Consider the following 22,970-nt stretch of genomic DNA (forward strand, 5'->3'; position numbering starts at 1 on the left):
GCAACTACAAGCATGTCGAATGTCTGTACGTGTTATTTGGAGTGACTTTGATGTGATTCCAGGTGGAACATCTGAACATTCTAGCTATTATTCACTTCATTCACATCTTCCATTCCGAGCACGGCTGAGACAGTGAATTGTAATCTACCACCACTATTTTTAGCTTCTCACATTGCACTATGTGTTGATAAACACTCTCCTCAGAAGCACAAGTGAAAACTGGAATGCCAATTTATCACTTTGAGCAGCTTGTTCCGAAAGCGCAGTTGCCCAGCAACAGACATCACAGACATCCATTGAGAGAGGAAAAGAAATCTTCTCGCACTGGCATACTGTATCTGTGTGGTGTTATTTTTTTTTTTGAGGGCGCTTTGTCACCGTTTTGATCCATAGTGGGAGGTGTAGGAGCATGTACATCCACTGTGTGATAGCAAGCGTGGGGTGACACTGGCACATACACAACCGTGGGCGCAGATTAGAATGGGCGGAAGAAAGAAAAGAGGACGCAGAGGTGGAAGAAAGACGAAGAGGAAGAAGAAGGGCAGCTGAGAAACAGGGCGAAAGGAAAAAAAAAAAAGAGCACCACATGCTAGAAACTGAACAGAATGACCAAAGGTTTAACAAAGTAGCTCAGCTGGAATTTGCATTTAGCATCAACAAGAAAGTAGAAACGGGGTAATTGAGAAAAAAGGTATAAAAAAACAGGCTTTCGTTCTGTGTTTTCATGGTGAGCCAGTGGGTTAGAGTGGGCAGACAGTCTGCTGAATTGCTTTACAGAAACAAACAGAAAGGGGAGCTGTTCTTGCAGAGCTAAGAAATCCAAAGCTTTCTCACTTACTGGTCACCAAGAGGACACATTGCATTGTCCCCTGGGGTCCTATGTCTCGTAAGCAAGAAAGAACTTAAACATCAAATTTAGACAATGAAGTTTTGAATGGTCAGAATGCATCTGGCTACTGTGGAGATCAATGGAGATCAGTGCTTCGAGTCTCGCCCGCAAATTTGAGGGTGTGGGTGATTTCGACACACTGACCCTGGGAAATCTGACCGGGGGACAAAACATTGCGGAGAACTTCTGGGAACATCGGACCCTGCAAGCACAGAACTCTTGGAACACAGATAAGTAAAAGGAAAGAAAGGAGAGAAGCGTGTGTTCACCTGTGGCTGCGGTACACGTTGAGCAGAATGATGACGAAGCCCAGGCAGTAACAGGCCAGGTAGGGGCTACCACAGAGCCTGGAGAGTCTCCGAGTGCGATGCTCCCATCTCGCCACCTGACAAATGACAAAGAGGTGGACAGCGGGAAGAGGACATGAGATGAAGGAGCTTCCCTTGAAAATCCGACCAAGTAGTCGTCAAGAACCAGCAGATACTGAGCTGCACATTTATTTGGAGTTGTGTTCATATCAACCTGTGGGATGGACGCCCGCTGCTTTCTCTTTTAGCTCTGATCTGGTCTCCACCATCTCCTGACAGAGCACGTGAGACGTTGCTTCTCCCTCGCCAAGATGTTCATTGCCTCGAAAAAAGCTGTGCTGTATTTTAATTCTAGCTTAAACACGAGCCAGGCTAATAAACAAATAAACCACGAGCTAAGATGTTTGTCTGGTTACTTTCCAGGCTACCTTAAACACACAATTCCATTTCATTAAAAAAAAAACACAACCCAAACTCACCTCCACTTAAAGTTCATGTTTCTTTTTTAAGCTAATAAAAACAGTCCAACCAGTTATTAACTGAAAACCTTCCTTTTGACGAACAAAATAGTTTCCCTCTCTGACTCATGTGTCTCTTTAAGGCTTCTCTCAGTCTCAGACCCTCTCTCGAACCTCTCATGGAGCAGATGAGGCCGTGCTGGAGCGTTTTTAAAAACCTGCTCTGCGCTCCATCCAAAACCCTTTGCTTGTATTCCGACTCCTGATGGAAATATCTGCCCCTTCAGCTACTAAAAACTGAACCACCACAGCAATGTTGTTGACTGTAAAACCAAAACAACGAGCTGAAGGATGACAAAACGCCATGTAACGGTGGGAAACTGGGCTGATAATTATCTGTAGGTTTGTTACTCAGAGAAAACTCTTTCAAACACACATAGTCTTTTGATCCATTGTTATTATACAAGACTTTTGCCATTAAGCTACGAATTTACTGCTTCCATTTCTCTTTAAATTGACTTATCTGCAAAAGATGGCTGTTCTGATGCTTTGACTAAAAGTGCCTTACCTATTAATTTTAAACTTTGGCCCACAGATGGTTCTCGATTTTTCAAATGTTCATTTTTTTCCTCACAATGGCGGAGGAGTGTGTGATTCAGGGATTAATTGTTGTTTCTTTCCTACGATTTGAAAATGTCAGAAACAATGTATTACGGCACTTCACAACATCGTCAAAGCGCTCTTTCTCGCCTCCCCACCTCAAGCCTGTCATCAACCGCTCCACCCCTCCCTTCAGCTTTCAGGGAAAAGTTACCGTTCACCGTGAACTGACGTGTTCATCATTTTCAGAATTGCTGTTTCATAAGTGTCGGCATTGATTAAAATGCTGACAAACACGATGAGATGCCTCTCACGACATAGTTGATATACATTCATGTCTGACCCCATGACAGACAGCCTTGAATCCATTCAGGAGTTTACAAAGTGGCCGACTGAGAGTCTGCTCTAGTGGATGCAAAAGCTGGCTGTGTTCAGAAAGTACAACTGGGTGTTCTGTCTTTTTTTTTCCTGAAAAAAAACATTCTGAAAAGTGTAGGACTCCATCACGAAACAAGCTCCGGACAAACATGTTTTCCATCATGACCCATGCGTTTTATGAACATAAGGGCCCTGTCAAGGCCATTCGCTCTGAGCGCTTGATTGCAAGGTGTTTGCATGATTTTTAGCTGATGAATGTTTCATGCGAGGATGTTGATAGATCTGCCCTTCTCAAGACGTGATGTGATTCATTCCCCTCATTTGCTTTTCAAATCTGATCTTAAAACGGCACATGAAGTGATTGGATTTGTGTATTTGCACAACGTAATCACTTAAAAGTCACTGAGTGGAATCGTGGAATCGCGGAAATGTGTACAGAACTTTCTCATATGGCATTTTTTTGTAGGAGTGTGAAGCAGAGCAGCTGTAATCTGTTTATTTCACAAAAATATCTGTATTACAGATTAGGTAGACACATTAATACTGGAAGTGAGCTGGGTCTGACCAGTAGCTGTCATCGCGACAGTTTCCTCATACTTGTTGTCACAAAAATAGAAAAACAGAATATTTTCATCAATAATTAATCAAATAATAAAGCATGAACCTGCCTGAATAAATAAAATATATATGATTTGTGTTTATAAACTGGAGGTTGTAATTGTAGGGGGCGGAGATAAAAAAAAAGTTGGTTTTAAATGTCTTTAAAAAAAACTGTAAAGCTATTCATAAAAAAATCTAAAAAGCTTACTTTCCACTTGCATGCACTTTTGTGACGGTCCCTAGCTTCACCTCACAGTTTCAAAAAACCCAAGACAACAGATCTTACTGCTGGATCTTGAGATAAAAAAAACACGTACAGCACATCCTGCACTGCACAGAAAAAATGGTCAGAACAGATGAAAAATGATTTCGAATGAACCTCACTGTTCATATTGTTCTGACATGTCTGAGACAGCTGGTGCATTAACAGGCAGCTGTATTCTCTCGCTGGAGCTACTAATTGATGTTTATTTCGAGTTTTCAGCGAAGTTGCACCATGCATATTCTGGCAGTAAAAGATCTTATCTAAGAGGTCTCGGTTGCTCGTCCTGAGATTGCACCTCGTTTAAAATAGAAACCATTCAAATCCTGTCAGTTATCCAACATGAAAAGCATTTAACCCGCCTGTCCATATGGTGAAACGGCTTGTCTGTGGCATTGCTGACTGAAAGGGCTGTTGATGGACCTTGGGCTGAGGAAGTGCGTAGACGGGTAGAAAATGCAGAAGAGTAAAAGGACACAAATGTTGCCATGGAAACGCCTTTTCTATAGCCTGGAGAGGAAAGATAGAAACAGAGAAGGAAATTGAATATAGGTGAGAGGAAACAAACTTTATATGGTGAGAAAAGAAACTCGGGGCTTTAGCGACTGCTGAACTACACCGACTCAAAGGGCAGCCTTTCTGTTTTTTGAGCTCTATGGGAAAGGCTTAGCATGAACAGTCCTTTTCTTTCATAATATACTGACAGCAGAGCGCTAGTCACTAAGCAGCCTTTTAGCTGTGATAGGGCTTCATGCTTAATATTTTTATTCTCCCTCTCCATGTTCCTTAGTCTCTAACCTAAAAACTGACACTTTGCACTTGCTGTTTCCAGTAACACATGTCTCTTTCTTTCATCTCCTACAAGAGGATAATTTCGAGAAAAACACATGGTTAATTGAAACCCAAGAACATTTTATTACCCTGCGGCAAACATGTCAAGCACCCTCCACCGTCCCCATCAGAAGGCCATTTCGACCAGTACGCTCTGGTCCGAAGCAGCGATGGGACTGCGGGCCCTCCCGCCACCGTCCAACATGATTTACAACCCTCCGCTGGGTGACGGAGCACGCTAAAAATACTCAGGTGTTCTGCAGACGGACGACTGATGCTGTTATCAAATCATCAATCAAGCCATGGTAATGACACCAGGCAGGGATCAGAAGAGTACAGAGAGTGGCGCAGCTCTCCAAGACAAATTCAATCACGGCTTAGGTAACAGGCTCCTCGTGCGGCCCCATTAAAATCTGAGATGCAGGTACTTGAATGGGCACGAACTCTGGCCATTAGGAAGAAATCTGAGGGGGAGGGACTGCTTCCATCTAATGATCATCATCGAACAAAATCAAAGGAGCAAATGGGGAAATACAGCCAACAGCACCCTCCAATTTAACTTCACCTAATCACATTTGCTACACACACCCAGAATACACACATGGAAAACATAACGTAAAGGATATCTTATGTAATACTACAGTGTGAAAACTTGGAGTACCACCAGGGAGAAAGTCTCCAGCCTGGACTGTGATTTGATCAGCCTGATCGACAGCTGGTGGTTGGTCCATCGTATCGATGCACAGCTGTGTTTAATGGAGGACAAGCTGCACTGTGTGCACAAATGCACACACACGCACGGTCAGGCGTATTAATGCGAGGAAGTGTGCTGTCCTGGGGAAAAGGAGAACAAGAACATAGGAGGATCACATGCACACCTGCGACACCCTGATTAAATCCTCCTCCTCAATTCAGAAAATAATGGTTGAATATTTAAATATCTGGGGGATTATGGACATTTTGTCAGCTGCAGTGCAGAAAATACTGGTCAGCACATGCTCTTCTACAAAAATACATTTAGATTAACATGGGTCATGAGGCTGATAGATCCATTAACTTCTCCTCTAGCACTACCATGAAGTTAATATTTGCAGCTTTGAGGGAAATGTCCCAACTACTCTTCCATGCTATGAAGTTTCATACATTCATGCATTTCAGACATCCGTAATGAGCAAATGTTAGCATGCTATACACCTGCTAAACATCAGCATGTATTTACTGTGAATATTCATGGTCCTGAGTGGATCAAACCTGATGTTTCTGCAACCTCTTGAAATTTCTTGTCAAACAAAACATAGAAATTTTACAATAAAAACAAACCATGCTCTGCTCAATCCACTTGAGTCTGTTCAGGCTCCCCTTAGAAATGATGTCAACTTTGCACATTAGAGTTCTCGTGATCTGCTCATTATCTACAGCCAGATTTCCAGGAAATTTGTTTATGATCATAAAGGTAAACCCCCTTGGCCCTTGACCCCATGGCCTTTTATCTATTGCCACTCTCAGGTTAACTAGGGATCAGTCAGTTGCATCGCTCAGTGGCACATTCACAATAGCTCTCAGGAGCTACAGATACAGCTTCACTGTATGCCTTTGCTACCTTTCAATGAGCAGATGAAAGAATGAAACTGATCATTTTACTGGACTGTCATTTTGCTCTCACCATTCTTTTTTATTTCTGCCTCTATCTCATGTTACTTGAATCCGAATGAGATTGTGACCTCTGTTACGGCTGCACCCATTCCACCTCCTGGCAGAGGCAGGAGGTCAAACCTATTATATCACCCTGATTATATCATCAAGGATGATTCAGTTGAAATGCTTACAGGGCGCAAAATCGCAAATTAATACCCGCAGACGTCAGGATTACGGATCCAAATGCTCTCCATCTGCATCGCTTTTACTGTGACATTAGAATGAACTGGACGTAGATAAAAATACAGTGAAGGAACTCAGTGTTGGCTACGTTAAAGCTGAAAATGAAGAAACCACAGGGGTTGACATTCTCAGACTGTGGCTTGTTTGTCATGGAGTTATGTGACTATAATCACTGCCGTGGACATGCAGAACATTCACCTATCTGTGGCACCGTGGTTGGAAGGACAGGTATCTGTTGTTTTTGGGAAGCATGGAAGCCTTGAACCTGAGGGGATGGACAGAGACTTTTCCAAAATATGATGTCATGTCTTTCCACCCACTTCATGCCACACAAATCACTGCCTCCACCTCCACCTGTGTCCTTCAGCTTGAACTCCCAGAAAACAGATTTCTGAAATATGGCCGTGAACAATAAACAGCTATCGCGACTTGCCCTCCGGTGCCCACCACTGTGACTCACTAACACACAAGCTTTAGCCTACACCCCATGGTTACATCTGAGGTCAAGTCACCCAGGCAATCAGGGTAATTGAGTCCAATGAATAAAAACACGAAAACAATGAACTGAATCTTTGGTTCTTCACTGAAGTCATGAATATCTCTTTCCTGAACCAAATACATACAGCATGTATAATACAGCAGTGTTCCACAGATTCAGATCAGCTGCTGATGATCCTCAGTCATCTGAGGTCAAGCTGGATTACACAAGGCGGAAAGACAAAAACAAACAACAATAAGCTTTGATATACTTTAACAAGTTTATCTTGTTAGCGAAGGATTTCCTACATGTACATCAAGCAGACACAGTGCATTGTTGCCGTGTCCTGAGATCCAATCCCTGGCAAACATGAACTTGTAATAAGTCATAGTTTTCCTTTAACCCCTTGACGCTTGAATTTATTTAGAATTATATTAAAAAAAATAATTCTTTGTGTTTTTGCTTTCAAATTGATCCTAAATTAAGAGGAGTTTGTTAAGTTTTCTGTAGCACATAGAATAGATACAAATTTTGGTATGATGGCATTAATCCTTGCATTTAAGCATTAACGCCTGTTGTCGCTAATTTGCATATATATATTTTTTTAAATTCATAAATGTGCATCATATGTGCAACACAACGCATGTTGTTTTCACTTTGACCGGTCCGACGGGAAACCAGTGCTTGCAAAAGGTTCCTAGGTGTGTGTTGAATATGCACAAACCGGCATTAGAGGAATGCATGTGCGATTCAGCTGCAATGTGGATTAAAGCGGTATGATGCGAATTCATGACAATCAGCGTTAAGGGGTTAATGGCGAAAAGTTTAAGACATTGTCGACTGTCATGCTGAGAACCTTTAAAGACTTCAACAACTTAATGTGTTAATGTGTTGCACGTTAATGTGATCTTGACATGCATTTTAAACAGGTGCACCAAAAAAGAATTCTAATCCAATGTCAATGTAATCATCTAAATGTCTTCAAGCAGGAAAGAAAATGGAATCAAAAAGTACTGGAAGCATCTTTTAAACTGCCTGCCTGTCATTCGCTTTGTCTGGCTCAACGAGCTCTTGCTATCTTCTCCAGACTTCCGCTGTCTGACAGACATCTTCAGCTGCGTGAGTAGCAGCCGGCGCGGACAGCATGAGCTGATGAGCACTTTGTTCCCACAGATGTAGGTCACTGGGCAGCGCAGACCTGATGACTGGGACCAACTCCATATGCAAGGAGAAGATCGGATGACGTTTAATATGCCGTTCGCTCCATCAGCTTCATCGCCACACAGGGGCAGGTTTAAAACACATGCACCGGGTGGCATCTATTTGCTCAACTCAGGCTGGCCTGTGCTTGTGAGGGTACGGTGAGAGGGGAGAGTTAGTTTGTGAAATCGCTCATAAAAAGTAGAAAAAAAAGAAACAAGAATCACTGCTTTTCCAAAAGTAAAGACACAGGAGTAAAAGTGTAAGGATAGCTGTAAAGTGCACCCGGTCCTGAGCACCAGGGGCATGCCAAGTGCATTTTTGGTATTTTGATGGGGATGCTCATCTGGTGTACCTGTTGAGTACTTGGATACAGGGCCGGATCAGAAAGAATACCTTGTCAGACATTAGAGGTGAGCGTTTAAGAGTCTGCAGCAATCATGACCAATCACAATCACTCCTTTCATCGCCTCTCCACGTCATGATGCACAGTGCACACATGCACATAAGCACAGGTTTCTGTAGTTATTTTGCAACATCAGTATAAACAACCAACTGTCACAGATTAAATAGCTGCTAAGAATCACTCATAAACTATTATGTTTGGCTGGCATTAATGCTGAAATCTGAAATCTCTACTTAGAGTTGTCAAAATTGACCCAAAAACGATTTTCGATTATTCCTTCTAAAAACAAACACACACACATAGGCTGGATTCAGTTTCAAGCATTTCAACATGTATTTTAAAAGATCTACACATCTGCATATTAAATAAAATCATGTCCTATGCCGTGTTGTTAAAGTATTTGTTCATTTCAGCTCGACCTACATTTCATCTTCGATCAATGAAAGTGATGTTGTGTGCAGAGTTTCCAGTTGGTGCCGGTCCACGTGTCCTGGAAGATATCAATGTCCCAGACAAACAGGAAGAATTCCGGTCAAATATTATCTGATTATAGAGCCCATTTCCCCATGTTTCGTCCAAGTGACTAATGGAGACAACAGTTTTTTAAGTTTTTCCAGTATTGTGTAGGAGCCAGCAGCCATAAAATGTGATGCAACCGTCAATGTTTGTCCACTAAAGGTGTTTTTGCAACTGGGCTCAGATTGTTAGAATAAGTGTCGGGCAACATTATGGAAAGGATCCCTACAGAGAGACATTTAGGATGCGTGTTAAAGAGTAAGATCCACTTTGTTCAACCACAAACAGCTCTCTTGCCAAAGCCACCAGACTCCATTCACAAAAACAGTAATTGTATCATTGAAAAACACACTTCATTCAAACCTGACAAAACCAAAACAAAACAAAACAAAAAACCTTCCTGGTTCAACTTTCCACATCAGAGAAGCAACAAAAACCACTTGTAGAGCCAGACTATTTTCACATTAAACTCAGGAATTATTTTCACTGGACATTATGACCGGAGAGACTTAAATATATCACACTCCAACAGATGCTCCTCATGCAAAGACCCCTGTCCGTCATGCAGTGTATTCAGTGCAGCTGCTGCAGTGGTGCTGCTTTTTTTACCCTACAATAGAACATTCATTTTCTCAATCAAATGTCTGGATCTTTTCACAATTTGCATATAAATTAGAACTTAGAATATTTTTCTTTTCACATCAGCTGGATGAAAAACACACAATAAAGCCAGAAAGATGAACAAAGAGTTTGTGTGACTTTAGAGAGGTTTACTGTATGTGGGTGTGCCTTCACCAAAGAAAGTGACCAAAATATCACAGGAGTGTCCTGAGCTGCAGACCTGCTCAGAGCAAACTTTTTCTCCATTCTTGGTATTGCCACACCATCTACAGCGCATCTCCTCCCTTTGAGCCACACAGCGAGTCACAGAGACACCAAGCCTGTACAGCTGAGGAAATCTTCTCAGTGCGTCCCAAAATACCAGTTTGTCAGTGGAACACCGTGCTCAGCGCTCTGCACCAACCTGAAATACAGCCCAGTGCTTATCTGCTCTAACATAAGCTACAAATGCTAGCACGCCCTGCTGACTTCCTACAGTAGCAACCTAGCTTTGCTTTTAAAGGCACAGAGCAAATGAGACACACACACACACACACACACACACATACTTTCTGCTGTTCTGCTCCTGTGTGCACAACACTTGTGTGTCAGACCATAAAAGTCCTCTGATCATTCTGTCAGACGCTGTCATGACAACATGGATGCATTACCAAATCAAATCTACAGCATGCACATAATTCATGCATGTAAACATGGTCAGAAATGTGAGTCTCAAGATGACCCTTAATATCTCGAGGTATCTTTGATAGCCATTTACTGTCTGAGAGTACGTGACAGTTTTCTGTTGTCTTGGTACAAACTCATTCAACTACAAGCAAAAAAAAAAATTGACATATACATCACTTACAATAATGACCTTCCAGACATGACTTTTTATTAGAATTTCAAAGTGGAGAGGCACAAGGCTAATGATCAACCCTGACACATCCTGTGACTCACAACACCTTTCTCTCTCATTTTCATGTTTTCATATATATATATATTCGCTTCCTATTCAACTCAATTCACATAGGTTTGTTCCCGTCCCTGTCTTTCTTCAGCCTTTTTTTTTTCCATTTCTGCTGCTTTATTTTTTTGCTGTATGCTTGAGGTCACGTTGACATCACACTGCATTTTTCCCACTGCTTGCTTTTTGTATTTACTTAGGCTTTGGAGTTTGTTTTTTTTAATTATTATTCCGTTTCATCTTCTCTTTCCTGATTAAATGAAACACCTATCCCTTCCCCTTTTCTGCCTCACTGTATCAAATCCTTCCTCCTGCCCATCTAAATACTGATGACTCATTCAGACGTTACGCTGCCAAAGGCTGTATCAGCATCCCACGGGCACCAGTTCAGACTCCTGCAAGACGGAGCACAACATGGGAGCCTTACATCATTGAGGCTATGCGCGCTCACTTTTGTGTGTGTGTGTAAGTCAGCGTCTAATCTGCCGACTCTCCTCGTGCAATTTCATGGGGCGCTGCCTTTGAGTTTAGTTCTGTAATTGCAAACGTTTGGCTATAGTCTCAGCTGTGATTAGGGCTTGAAAGCAGAGCGATAAAGGTCGATTGAGATTACACACAGTTCTACGATCAGTGGGGGTGCAGTTTATCTCACCCAAGAAGCTCTTGACGCTCTCTAAATGATTGGTTCCCAACTTTTCTGTCTGATTTACCTCCACAGCCCTGTCAGATAAGGTCCGCCTTCATCTACAACACCTGTCGTGCTCCAAAAATATTCATTTGAATTGATTTGACTACAACTTGAACGGCAGAAGCTGAATGTTCCTGTCATTTGTGCAGTACTTTTAGCCACACAACACTTTAAAGTGGCTACGTGGCTAGCTGGTGAACTGTTCAGCAGCTAAAGAGCCACAGATTTCCCACAGGAGTTGATGGAGAGTCAAACACCCTCTAACAAGGCTTTTCATTGGTTTCAAATAAAACTTTTTCAACATATTAACCAAGCCTGCTGGACAGGAGCGTTACTTTGAGGGTGGCCATCTTCCTGTTGTTGGTGCACAGTCAATTCCCACATTTAGTTACAGTATCTACAGCCTCATGGATGTGGATGTCATGTCCACGTGATTTTAGCTGAGATGTCAGCCTAAGGTGGTGAGATAAAGCAAGACGGAACAGGATGACCACTTTTCTCCCAGCGCCTCAGTGTCAGCCTGACATCTATGTCCTGCAGCCCCAGACCCGATCTAATCGCATTTATGTCGGGAGCAGATTTGACTTTGAAATAGTTTCAGATATCTTACGAGGCTCGGAGAGCGGCAACCTGCTGCCATCCGAAGAAAGGATGCAATCTGAGCGAGGCTTCATCCTAAACAATAGTACAAATACAATCAAAGTAGCTCATGACCCAGTTTTCATTTCATTTTTCTTACCACATCCATCACTGCCACCCGTCCAATCACTGAGCACAGGAATACTGTACATTCCAGTTGCCTGAGCAATTATTCACAAGGGTCTGAACGATGGAAGATGCAAAGGAAATGAAAGAAAAAAAAAAGCTTTTAAATTATCTGAGCTAGCAATGTTTCCTCTCTGCCTGAGTGCACTAAGGTTCCTCTCAATTAGAGAGTGAAGACTTCTGGAGGGTGCAGTAAAAATGCAAATGGAAAATGCCTAATGTGTTGAATTGTGTCACATTTCCATGGCTGCATTATTATATCTTAAAAACGTATTATTAATTCCTGCTTGGTTATTGATGTTTTTTCAGAATAAAGGTTGACAGATGGCTCCCAGCTGAAAACTGGGGCTGCGGTATGACTGGCTGACAAAGGTTAAAGGTACATTCACTGTTCCTCACCAAAAAACAATGTGTACATCCTTGAGGCCAAAATGTATGCACTGAGTGCTCCTCTTTCCGGTACCTAAAGGTTACGGTGCAGAAGCTGCTGAAAACCTCCTGACAATTTAGTGTGAGAAAACCTCATTCCTCGTTTTAGCTGATAAAGTGAACCTAATGCAGATCAGTGTTGACACGTACAACGCCCCATTTGGAATGATTCATTATTTATTGAACTTTTAAGGACACGGGACAGGCCGACTCTTAAAAATAAAGCAAAGGTGCAGCATGAGCTCAGTAAGTACAAGCTAGGGGTTAGAGGTGAAGCTTCTCAGTGCTATCCTCTGCGCACAGGCAGCCCTTTGTAAGCAGCTGATCATTTACAGAGACCGCTACAAGAAATCATTGAGATAAAGACTGAAAACAACATCAGTTACAAAAGCAAAATGAAAACATGCTCCCTGATAAACAAACCATGCGGCTGTCTTGCATAATAAAGTCAGATAGAGAGCATAATTACGTCACAAAAACAATGTCATGCAGCACAGAGTGATCTACCTAGCTGCTCCTTGCTAGTCTTGATTTTGGCAACACCTTTGGCAATACGTAGGGTGTGGATCATCAATACCAAAACAATTATTTCTGCAAAATCGTTTTTTGGCTCTTGTTTTAACAAAATCAGGCAAATGCACGTGTTTAACGGTGTCGCAGCACAAGCAGTAGTATAAGAGTTTTGTCTCAACAAAACAGTTTAAAATGAGCAAACTTATTATCAAAGAGTGAGTACACAAAGGCCCAGCCACATTGGCATTAATAAAAAAAATACTCTTGACAGTGCTGACCTATTTCTAGACTGTGTGGACTTACAGACCTTCACAGCAGACATTCTGACTTGTCATTGCAGCAGAGACACAGACTCTAAATTCTTTCATAAAGGGCCATGTGGCTGCAGGCCGAGTCCACTGAGCCAGAAATTGAGATTTTCAAAACTTTGACATTAAAACAGAGAGTAACCATGTCCATTTATAACAGATTTGCATTTCTGTCCGGCTGCTGATTGGCTGACTGAGCGTGATGCTGCTCTGATTAACTTGCTGTTCTACCAACACATTTCGGTCAGTACTCAAAAAGCGCTGAGGTTCCATACTCAGTTCCAGAGCTTTGCTTTGGTGTTTAACTTTGGGTAAGGGTCAGTGTTGACATTAACGTAACACAGCTCTTCCTGTGGATCAGAGGATGTTTGCTAGAAAAGAGGTCCAGCCTTACACATGCTTCAACAAATTTGGTTTTAATTACACCTCATAAAGACTAACAAAACAGTCATTTTTAATACACATACAGATTGTGACACAACGATGGCGGAGGACCAGGTCAGTCAGCAAGGATGGAGAGAGGCTAACGATGACATGACAGGAAAGAAAAGAATTGGAGATCATCGGGAAGCGGCCAGAGGGCAGATGGAGGCCTAGCGATATGAGAAAAAGAGAAAATTACCACTGTGTGATTCACTAAGCCTCCCTGTGACAAAACCATTGTAGGTGAGAGCTGCAGGAAAAAACTGAAGGGAGAAACCAGTGGGGGGGGGGGCAAGTCAGAAAAATGGTGCAGAAGTGAAGTGAGAAAAACAAATGAGATGAAGAGCTGCAGAGGAGGAGGTGCACAGGGAAGATGACCGGACAGCTGTTACGAATACTATGAACCATTTGTATGAGAACACATTAACTTATTTTCAGCCTTTTGGTGGAAGTGGCCTTCAGTGCCGCGTGTGACTGCCTATTCTGTCTACCCGTGTGGCTGTGCATAACCAGTGATGGGGATATTTTTGGCACACGGGAAGTGTTATGTATTAGGAAAACATGACAAGAGAATTACACCACCTGCGGGATGGTAGTAGCTGCGTGTCGAGTGTTCGGTTAGGAGCAGCCAACGGACGAGTTCTCAGCCGACTCTGTCATGTCAACAACCTTACCTTTATCTTAAGTTTCTATTATATTTCCTCTCCTCTCTCGTACGGCTTGGTATAACCGTATATTGTTCAAGCGAATCATGTCCGTCTCCCTTTTTTCAAAATCAGTGTTTTCTCACTGTTCAGCTGGCCAGATCCAGACCAGGAAAAAGAAGCGTGCACACTGATATGTTCTGCGCCGCGTTCAGTTGCTTCATTGTGCTCCGAGCAATAAGCCTAAAAGCAGCAGCATGTGCCGACTTTATTTTGCCTCTCAGGTTAGGTGCACCTTATTGGTGGAGGATTTTGTGGCTGCATGCAGCCTGAGAGAAATACTGTGAGCACTGGTCAGCATCTCTGCATGTTCACGTAATCTCTGTGCAACAGAGCATCAATCAGAGATAAGGCAGTCAGGCACAGTGCTTACATGCAAATACAACACTGTCTATCATAACGTATATCACAGAAACGTGACATATATTGATATTGATATCACAAAACATGATTTTAAGTCGGGTTAGTGCATTGACAATACTACAAAGCATTTCTTTATATGACTTTACAAGGTTTTTCTATATTCACAGTTAAATCCTATCTCATGAATCATTGATTTTTTTTCCTACAAAAAACACAGCAATGAACTCTAAAGAATAAATAATGAAGAATAATTCAGCCCATTCAATTCAACTCCAAATGACTGACCCAACATTTAGATGCCTCTTCTTGTGCAGTGACTCATTTATTTTCCTCATTGGAATTCTGTTGGATTTGTACTAATTTTGCTCCCAGGATGTAAGAACTTAAATGATCAGTGACCATAATCAATAGCAACCCTGACACTAATTATACCCATTGTCACACAGCAGTCACGAACTGGAAGTATCCTGTAGAGACTGTTGGCGCTGTATTTGGACTGTCAGAGGTGTTAATATAAATAAATACGATGGGACGCACACATAAAAGCAAGAATAGGGCTTGACGCACAACTCGTCACCAGCGCACATAGTGGGAGGTAATTACATCATCAGCACCTGATGACACCCCTGAAATCAGTGCACAGGTGCGATTAGCATCAGCAGGTGCAGCAGTCTGCAACCTGAATCAGAGCTTAATGACAGCGCCGTGCCGGCTGACAGGCGGATCTGTGTGGCAAAGTACATCTTGCTCTTCCAGTGGCTTTCAGAGATTCAACTCTAGTCTGGAGATGAGTCACCATGTAGGCCACCTACAGCAGGTCCGGTATTAGACCGCTTCGATTGAGGGAGCGGTAAGACATGACGATTGGTCATCGAACGCTGCAGAGTGTCCCGGTGATGAAGTGTTTTTCTAGGTCAACCCTTTACCATGGTTCCACTGGCAAAAGTCTAATGGGGTCTTATCCTTGACTGAACCAGAAAATAAACTCACTTATGTAGGTAATGTTCAAGAAGATAATCTTTATAAATTACAACTCTATGTACCTCATGTACATTATCTATTATTACATGAACATGATGATTTGTTATTGTCTTCCAGAGTGTTTGCTCATATTATCTTACAGCAGCTTTTTTAGGCCGTTGTTTTTTTTAGAGGTCTGTGACTCAAAACCTTTTTCATCTCACACAAAACATGGCTTCGTCTATCAGCAACCTATTACAGCATCACTGTTCTGTTTCTGTGTGCAACAAACCTAACAAACTCATCCAAATCCAGCAAGTGTCACCAAAGTTCTTGTTTTGTCATGTAACATAGCGCGGCAGAAGGAGGTAAGGACACAAGAGAAAGTGGAGAAAGAGCTCTTGCATGCTGCAGATGACACTCCACTCACAAGGGAGGTTACTAAGAGACGATGGAGCTCAGGAAAGGCTTGCAAATGGTGGAAAGGTGAACATCTTTTGCAACAAGAATTTCAGTCTGTCACAGCATCCACTACCTGTAAGCTTCAGCTTCTGTGTTGTTATATTCACCTTAGACCTCAAGTAAAGAATTAGCCAGTGTGACTATTATTTTTCTTTGTATCTGTCTGGATGTATATTTTGCATTTTGAGTAATACGACTATTAATTTCATTCAAATTTCATCCTTCAGGCCGGCAGAGAAATCCACCTCCAGCTCTCCAGACTGCCACAAAGTGGAAGCTCATTAACTGCAAGGACCTTCACTACTTTTCCAAAGTTATTAGTAAGTAAGTACCATTAAGGTGGACCCTTGGAGGCTTGCTATGGTCTCCCTAGTTACCTACATTTGCTTTACTTGCAACCAGGGTATAGTACTCCTCAAAGGGCACTGACTAGATGCATGCTTGTCTTTTTAACTGCAGGCTTCCAAATACTAAAATCTTGCTTGTTAAAAACTAAATTTCTGTCAGTATTTGTGCCAAACTTGCGACAGGGACAACAGAAGCAAGCTTTGCGGGGCACACCAGCCACGGTACCTCACGGTACGGTTCAGCCTGAGCTGAATGCATGTGCAGTCTGGCCTAAGGGACATTTTGGGAAAACATGGGCAGTCTGCGATGGCACTGGGCAGTGCGAGCCATGGTTTCTATGAGCCACTGCTGCGACACATACGCTGTCAGCGGGTGCAGTGCTTGTGCAACTGGATTTGGGGTCGGCTTGAGTAGAGGAGCAGCACGACACCATGGACTGTGGCCCCGTAACAACAACGTTGCAAGGTTTAACAACCAGAAATTGGAGTAATGTAGACCCTATACACAAAACTAGGATATTAAGCAGGAAGAGACTTTCTCATTGGTTCCAGCTGTTCCAGCAGTTATGAGATGTTCTTTGAGAGTTCACATCATGTACTCGTACACAGTATTCAACAGCATGCCTCCTTCAGACTGGTGCCTCCAGACTGAGATTCATAACCTGAAGCTTTTTTGTATTAAAAGCCAGTCTATTCACTGATATTAAATGTCTAAATATAAAAAAAAAGATCCATACATCAGTACATAGATGTTTCCCCAGCCTTGAGGTTGGAGCACTATGTGGGTTTGCCTGATTTTAGTAAATATAAAATTCATTTAAATCAAACTAACTCTCAATTAAGTTAGATTTTTTCAAAAGAAAAACTTGCTAAAAAGAAACTGAATTACAGCATGATGCACCAGTCTTTACCTTCACAAGACTGCACTCTGACACAACTTGGTAAATAGCAAAGTTGTACTGTACTGGAAGGAGGTGAGATGGGTTTGACTGGGTGGTTGACCCATTCAGCTGTGATGTGACCACCACGGATCTGGCAGCTGACCAGAAAATGTATGGTTCCCTTTGCAAGCATTTAGTTTGAGCTGTCAAAGTCTCAGGACAGACTTGACAGATAAGTTGAGACGTGCGCTCGCGACTACTCCCTCTGACTTCAAGAAGAAGGTGAGTTCAAGTGAGCATCAGTGACAACATATTGTGCTTTCAGACCCTCAAGCAGCATCGTGGGCGCTTGCAGATTTCTTACTAACTAATCTCAAAAAATCCTATTAGTCATTAGAAAAGAATGCAAGTGCAAAGAAATTATTTGGGGTCAAATCTGAGTCTCAGGCCAAAAAAGGTTGGGAAAGACTGATGGAAGCAAGTCATCAAATTTCCACCACTTCAGTCTGACCCTGACCTCGAAGCTCCCTGTGAATGAGCACCAGAAAAAAGTACTTATCTTTTAGAGTGTACTAAAACCACCCAAAAACACAACATGACCTAACACACAGGCTGCCTCTTAGCAGGGCTGCATACATGTTATACCACAACTTAATTACTGGGTGAGACTGCTGGGTTGTTTCATACCGCGAAGCAACTCTCATTCAGACTCTCGGGAGCTTCCACGTTCTTATCAACCCATCTTTTATCACAAGTACATGACTAACAGGGCCACGTGCACCCCACACTGCTACCTGCAAAAGAAATGAAGCTTCCTCTTCACTCGCCAGATGATCTGTGAAGGGACGGGAGCACAGGTGGAAAAAGGTGGAGAAAGACATTACACTTCCTCATTCAAAGAGCCATCTAGGCAGCCTTGAGGAAGTCTGAATGTGTGTCGACAGGAGCGTTTTAAATAAAGCACGATCCTCACCAGACACAGCTCAGTGATTCTCAGGTTTCTGGGATACACTGTCCCTCCGGTGTAAAAGTGTTGATTTCTGCAAGTAGCGGTTATTTTCATTACTGATTAATCTGATCATTATTTTTCAGATTGCATTTTATCTTATTGTTTTGTTTTTAAAGCCCACAACTTGAATATTTTGTTTCAGCAGGCAGACGGTTTTCGTAAAAAGCACTGATAAACTCTCTGTGCACTACCAGCCAGCAGGTAGCCACTAGCTTCTGCTTTTAGCTGCAGAGCCAGGTATTTCCCTCAGGAGTCGGTGGCGACCAAAACAGAGCAAAAAAGGAGAGTGAATATCTGACTTGCATGCACAAAACAAATGACTCCAAATGAATGCTAATGTCGCTTTGCTTATGCTGGATGCCGACATGAGCAACTGTTTGCTAACAGGTTTATTATAGCAACTTAAAAGCGTACCAACTTGCAGCTTGTCGCTCCCCAGAGACCAAAAATCAGTTTGCTGGTTTTTATTCCTTTATGAACAACGTGTCAAAGGACTGTGTGAAAGGTGTCGTTTATAGTGACAAGCCCAAACAGAATTATTACCTGAGTCTGCAGAGCGTTTTTGCAGTTCTTAGCCGACTGCTTTGGTATTTTAAGGCTCTGCAGCTTTGCTATTTTGGTTCAGTCTCATCCCTTTCATCAGCATTATTCCCAGACTCAGCAGGCAGCTGTTTTTGGTAGAAAAGCTCTGATAAACAAGAAACATTTAGCAGCTAAAGGGGCAAAGGTGATTATTCGATTCAAGTCAAAACTTCTTGTGCTCATCAAACTCAGCTCAACCTTAACACTTTGAGCAGCAAGGCACCAGCGTAGCACTGCAGCACATAGATGTCCCGTGAAACAAGCGAATGAAGCATACTTTACCACTACGTTTCATCGAAGTGTCGTCGGCATAAATGAACATGTTTTTTGGACTAGGTGCACAGACACAAAGGTGCAAGTTAGCTCTCAAATGAGATACACGTCTTCTCAAAATCCCATCAGCAGCTCTCTGAGCCCAGGCGACAGACACGTGATCAGAAACATCAGCAATAGATGGAATGGAACGCCGTTTATTTCTAGCATACAGGCATCCATCACATATGTGTTTCTATTTCTTTACCTTTTAAAATATGGTAGGTATATCAAATCAAATGAAATACTATGCCCAACATTCCCACCTTGTAGAAACACAACACTGTAGCTTAAACAGACGGGATGAAAAGATATTTTATTCTCTAAGTAAGTTCCATCAGTCCTAATGCTGTTCGCCAGAACAACCCCCATTACAGCCACTTACAGCCAAAAGCAACATGCACAAAAAGGGTGATTTGGAATCATGTGCAGGGCCGAGAGCACCTCAGCAGCATTGACTTAAGTGTAAATAATTGGCTTCTCTTTTTGTAAGGAGAGAGCAACTGTGCGATGAGGATGCATCCTGCTGGGCTGTACCAGTGTGACAGTAGATGAGTCACTGGTCACACGAGTAAAGGTTGGTTAAATGGCATTCTGGAAATGAAACATCCACCTTTGAAGCAGTGAGAATAATTCCAGAAGCAGCGAGTAAATTACACCAATTTTGGCCAATAGTCCTCCAGCCTTTTGAAATCCAGTCATTATAACATGTAGTTAACTTCATAAGTAAAAGGACACTGATAGAGCACATGAGAATTGCTAAATTGTAGTATATCTGTTAAACCTCATGTTAATTTTTACATTTTGTTATTTAATTCACTATTTTTCTTTGTCTCGTTAGTGCTTAAAACACTTTAAATTGTACACTCTTAATTATGACCAACTACATTACAATCAATCTCAAACTCCGGCCATGTACGACAGAAGTACTGCATAAAGAAAGTGGGCGAGAAACACAGGTAGAGAGGATTTTTCTTACGCAGCTACTTCATCTTAATTGCTATATTATGTAAAGCTCCAAGAATAATTGGACTGAAGTGCTGGCATGATTCACTCAGCACACCACATCACTAAGGAAGACGTAACTTGGACTGTATGACTGAATCTTTTCTGTTTTCAGTACTGTCCAGTAAGACTTCCCCTTCCTTTCTTTTTCATATTCTGCCACATTTCTTTGACTGACTTGCTTATGATTGAAGTGTATTCTGACAGTCCATAGTGTCGGGCAATTTTTACCTTATCCTCATGAGTGCTGTTCTTAGCCAAGTAATCTGCTTCCTCGTTTTCCCTCCACGTGTTCTGGTACACAAATAAAAGTCACCTCATATACTGCTTTGTGAATTCTGTCCTCTTCTGTTCGATAAATCTCTTTCAGTACATCGGGTCTGGACTTGGACTTGATTTCTCTTGTCTTAATTAAAGCTGATGAATCACTTCACATGACCAAGATGGTTGGTTTATTGTTCTCTACCCACCACAGTGCCAATAATATTGCCAGCATCTCTGCTGTGAACACTGGCATTTGAGCCGAAATTCTATGTCCGTTTTTAATTCTTAATTCATTGTCCCACCCTCAGGATCCTTTGATCCATCTGTATAAATGTGGATACAAACTCAGTTCTTGTTGCAGATGAGACTTAACTTCCTCATCTATATCTCCTGATTTCTTTCCTTTGTTTCTATTGAGTATACACAGATCATCTTCCGGTTCTGGGATTAGCCATGATGGTACAACTGACTGACAGACTGGAGGACCCACATTAATATTAACAATACTGATTCGGATTTTAGCTCATTTTGGCCTTTGTTGCTCAATTTCTGTTTTAAGAGAAGCAATTGAATTTCTGCCCAGTCTGGCTATCCAGCTGAGTCGCACACAATGTCCAATTCGGTATCGCAGGATCATCAATGAATCAGCTGTGGGCACTTGGCCAAGGCCAAAGCACCACTGCCAAGAATGCATGCTGTCAGTTGATAAACACAAACATTGATTCACTGATGAGCTTGTTGTGATAACTGCTGATTACTCACAGCCATGAACAATAGTCAGAGTTTTGCTATTGTTTGTTCCAGCCAAAAAAAATGAAATTGAATTGAAAATACTGCACAGTTAGACTGTCTCAAGAAACTCACAGAAGTCTGGTGACAAATGAGCCCCCAAGCTGGCAAGAAAAGGGTGAGGACATGCTCAGCTGCCTATACAGTTTCAAACAGTATACTTAAATTTGCTTGTATCCAATCAAAACCCAATCAGAGAACAAGAGCTGACAAAGTTTTGGATTAAGTATACATGTGGCTATTCAAGATGTCTTAGTAGCTACAATACATATGATCGACAGCAGTTCTTACCAAATTCCAGAAGAAAGGGTTGAAAATGATGGCGATCACAGCAATACAAAAGCTGGAGTCACGAAAGTTGATGTGTTTCAGGAGTTCTTCCATTGGAGTCAAGTCCATCTGAAAGAAACAGCCGACAATTTATGGCACTTTAAAAAGTGAATTTAATTGACAGCTGAATGGTTATATGTGGCTTTTAATACCGTCTTCCATTACTAGTTCTAAAAAGGTGTTAAATATCATCAGAGGTCTGCACAGGAATGGAAACTAGTCAGGTTTCCATCCAAATTTTGCACAAATTCGAAATGAATATTCAGAAAGCCTGCAAAAGAAAATGCATATTAATTATTTATTAATAAGCCATTAAACATTTGCAGAAGACGAGGACGCAATGAGATAACGTAATTAAGAGTCAAACCTTAAAACTGTGGAAAACCATTCAGAAAAAATTATGGAAATATATCGTTTATGTTTGTTTCATCAATTTGAAGAACAAGTGGATGTTTTTGGTTGTGCATTTTCCTTTTGTGCACAGATAGAAAATATACATGAAAAATGTGGATGGAAATGCACCTACACCTACAGATTGCATACAGGCTGTAAGACCTGAGTCTGGACTCAGACTTACTCAACTGGTCTGGAGAAGCCTTTTGTACAATTATTATTGTTATTATTTCCCATGTGGCTTACAGACACATTTTAGTTGGATGTTGAAGGATAGAGAGCTGCTGCGTGTTCTTAATCATTTTGATTTTTCAAAATAATTTTTAATCTTCAAAACACAGACTACACGTTGCTCCTAAGTAACATTTACTATGATTTGACCATGTTCTTGACTAAATGTCTGGATTGACCAATTACTGCATGATACAACAGCTCTTGTACTGCTGTATCAAATCACAGTAACAGGCTGTCATACAATATTTTCATTGTGAACAAAAAAACTTGGGCTTTCTAAAAGTCAAGCATGGTACATTGCATAAAAATGTATCTGAATAGCTGATGTGAGGTGGATCAGCATGGACTCATTCCTCCTCTGTCACACACTGGGGCGCTCTGTGTGGTTTTCAAGCTCATGCCTGTTGGCACCAGAGATAAAGAGCAACAAAGCAGGCCTTTTAGGCCAATGCCCTGAGTTTGTTTTGAGTCTGTTACGTGTTTTATATCACAGTGCTGTGGCCACAAAGGTTACAGCCACACGTACGACGCAATTCCAAAAAAGCAGGGAAACAACAAAACAGAATGCAATCACTGGAAAATGAACTGCGTAACTGACACATTGTGATGCTGCAGGCCAGGAGAGGTGGCTCTCAATGATCAGTCTTAGTGTCAAAAAACATGACATCATCAGATATACAGTTTAAAGACATGAGAATAAGCAGGAAATGGTTTGAAAAATAGGTGGCACATGCTATGTTTTCTCTCTCTCTCTCTCTTTACAAGCTACAAAACCAATGGTAGTTTAACCAAGTTCAAAGTTTGCGTGGAGTCAACGTTTGTGTGCTGTGGGCTTGCA

At 41.8% G+C, this 22,970-nt stretch overlaps 1 protein-coding gene across 1 annotated transcript in view; it reads right to left on the reverse strand.

The window, feature by feature from the left end:
* pemt (phosphatidylethanolamine N-methyltransferase) overlaps window positions 1-22,970 on the reverse strand; it is a 56,441-nt gene that overhangs the window by 32,872 nt on the left and 599 nt on the right. Inside the window, exons 2-3 of the mRNA XM_041962896.1 lie at window positions 21,467-21,574; window positions 1,159-1,274 (exon numbers count right to left, since the gene is read on the reverse strand). Of these exons, the coding sequence (XP_041818830.1) occupies window positions 1,159-1,274; window positions 21,467-21,574 (224 nt within the window). The remainder of the gene's footprint in view (window positions 1-1,158; window positions 1,275-21,466; window positions 21,575-22,970) is intronic.

The sequence above is a fragment of the Chelmon rostratus genome, chromosome 21 (assembly GCF_017976325.1).
Source record: "Chelmon rostratus isolate fCheRos1 chromosome 21, fCheRos1.pri, whole genome shotgun sequence".
In the NCBI taxonomy this organism is placed as follows: Eukaryota; Metazoa; Chordata; class Actinopteri; order Chaetodontiformes; family Chaetodontidae; genus Chelmon; species Chelmon rostratus.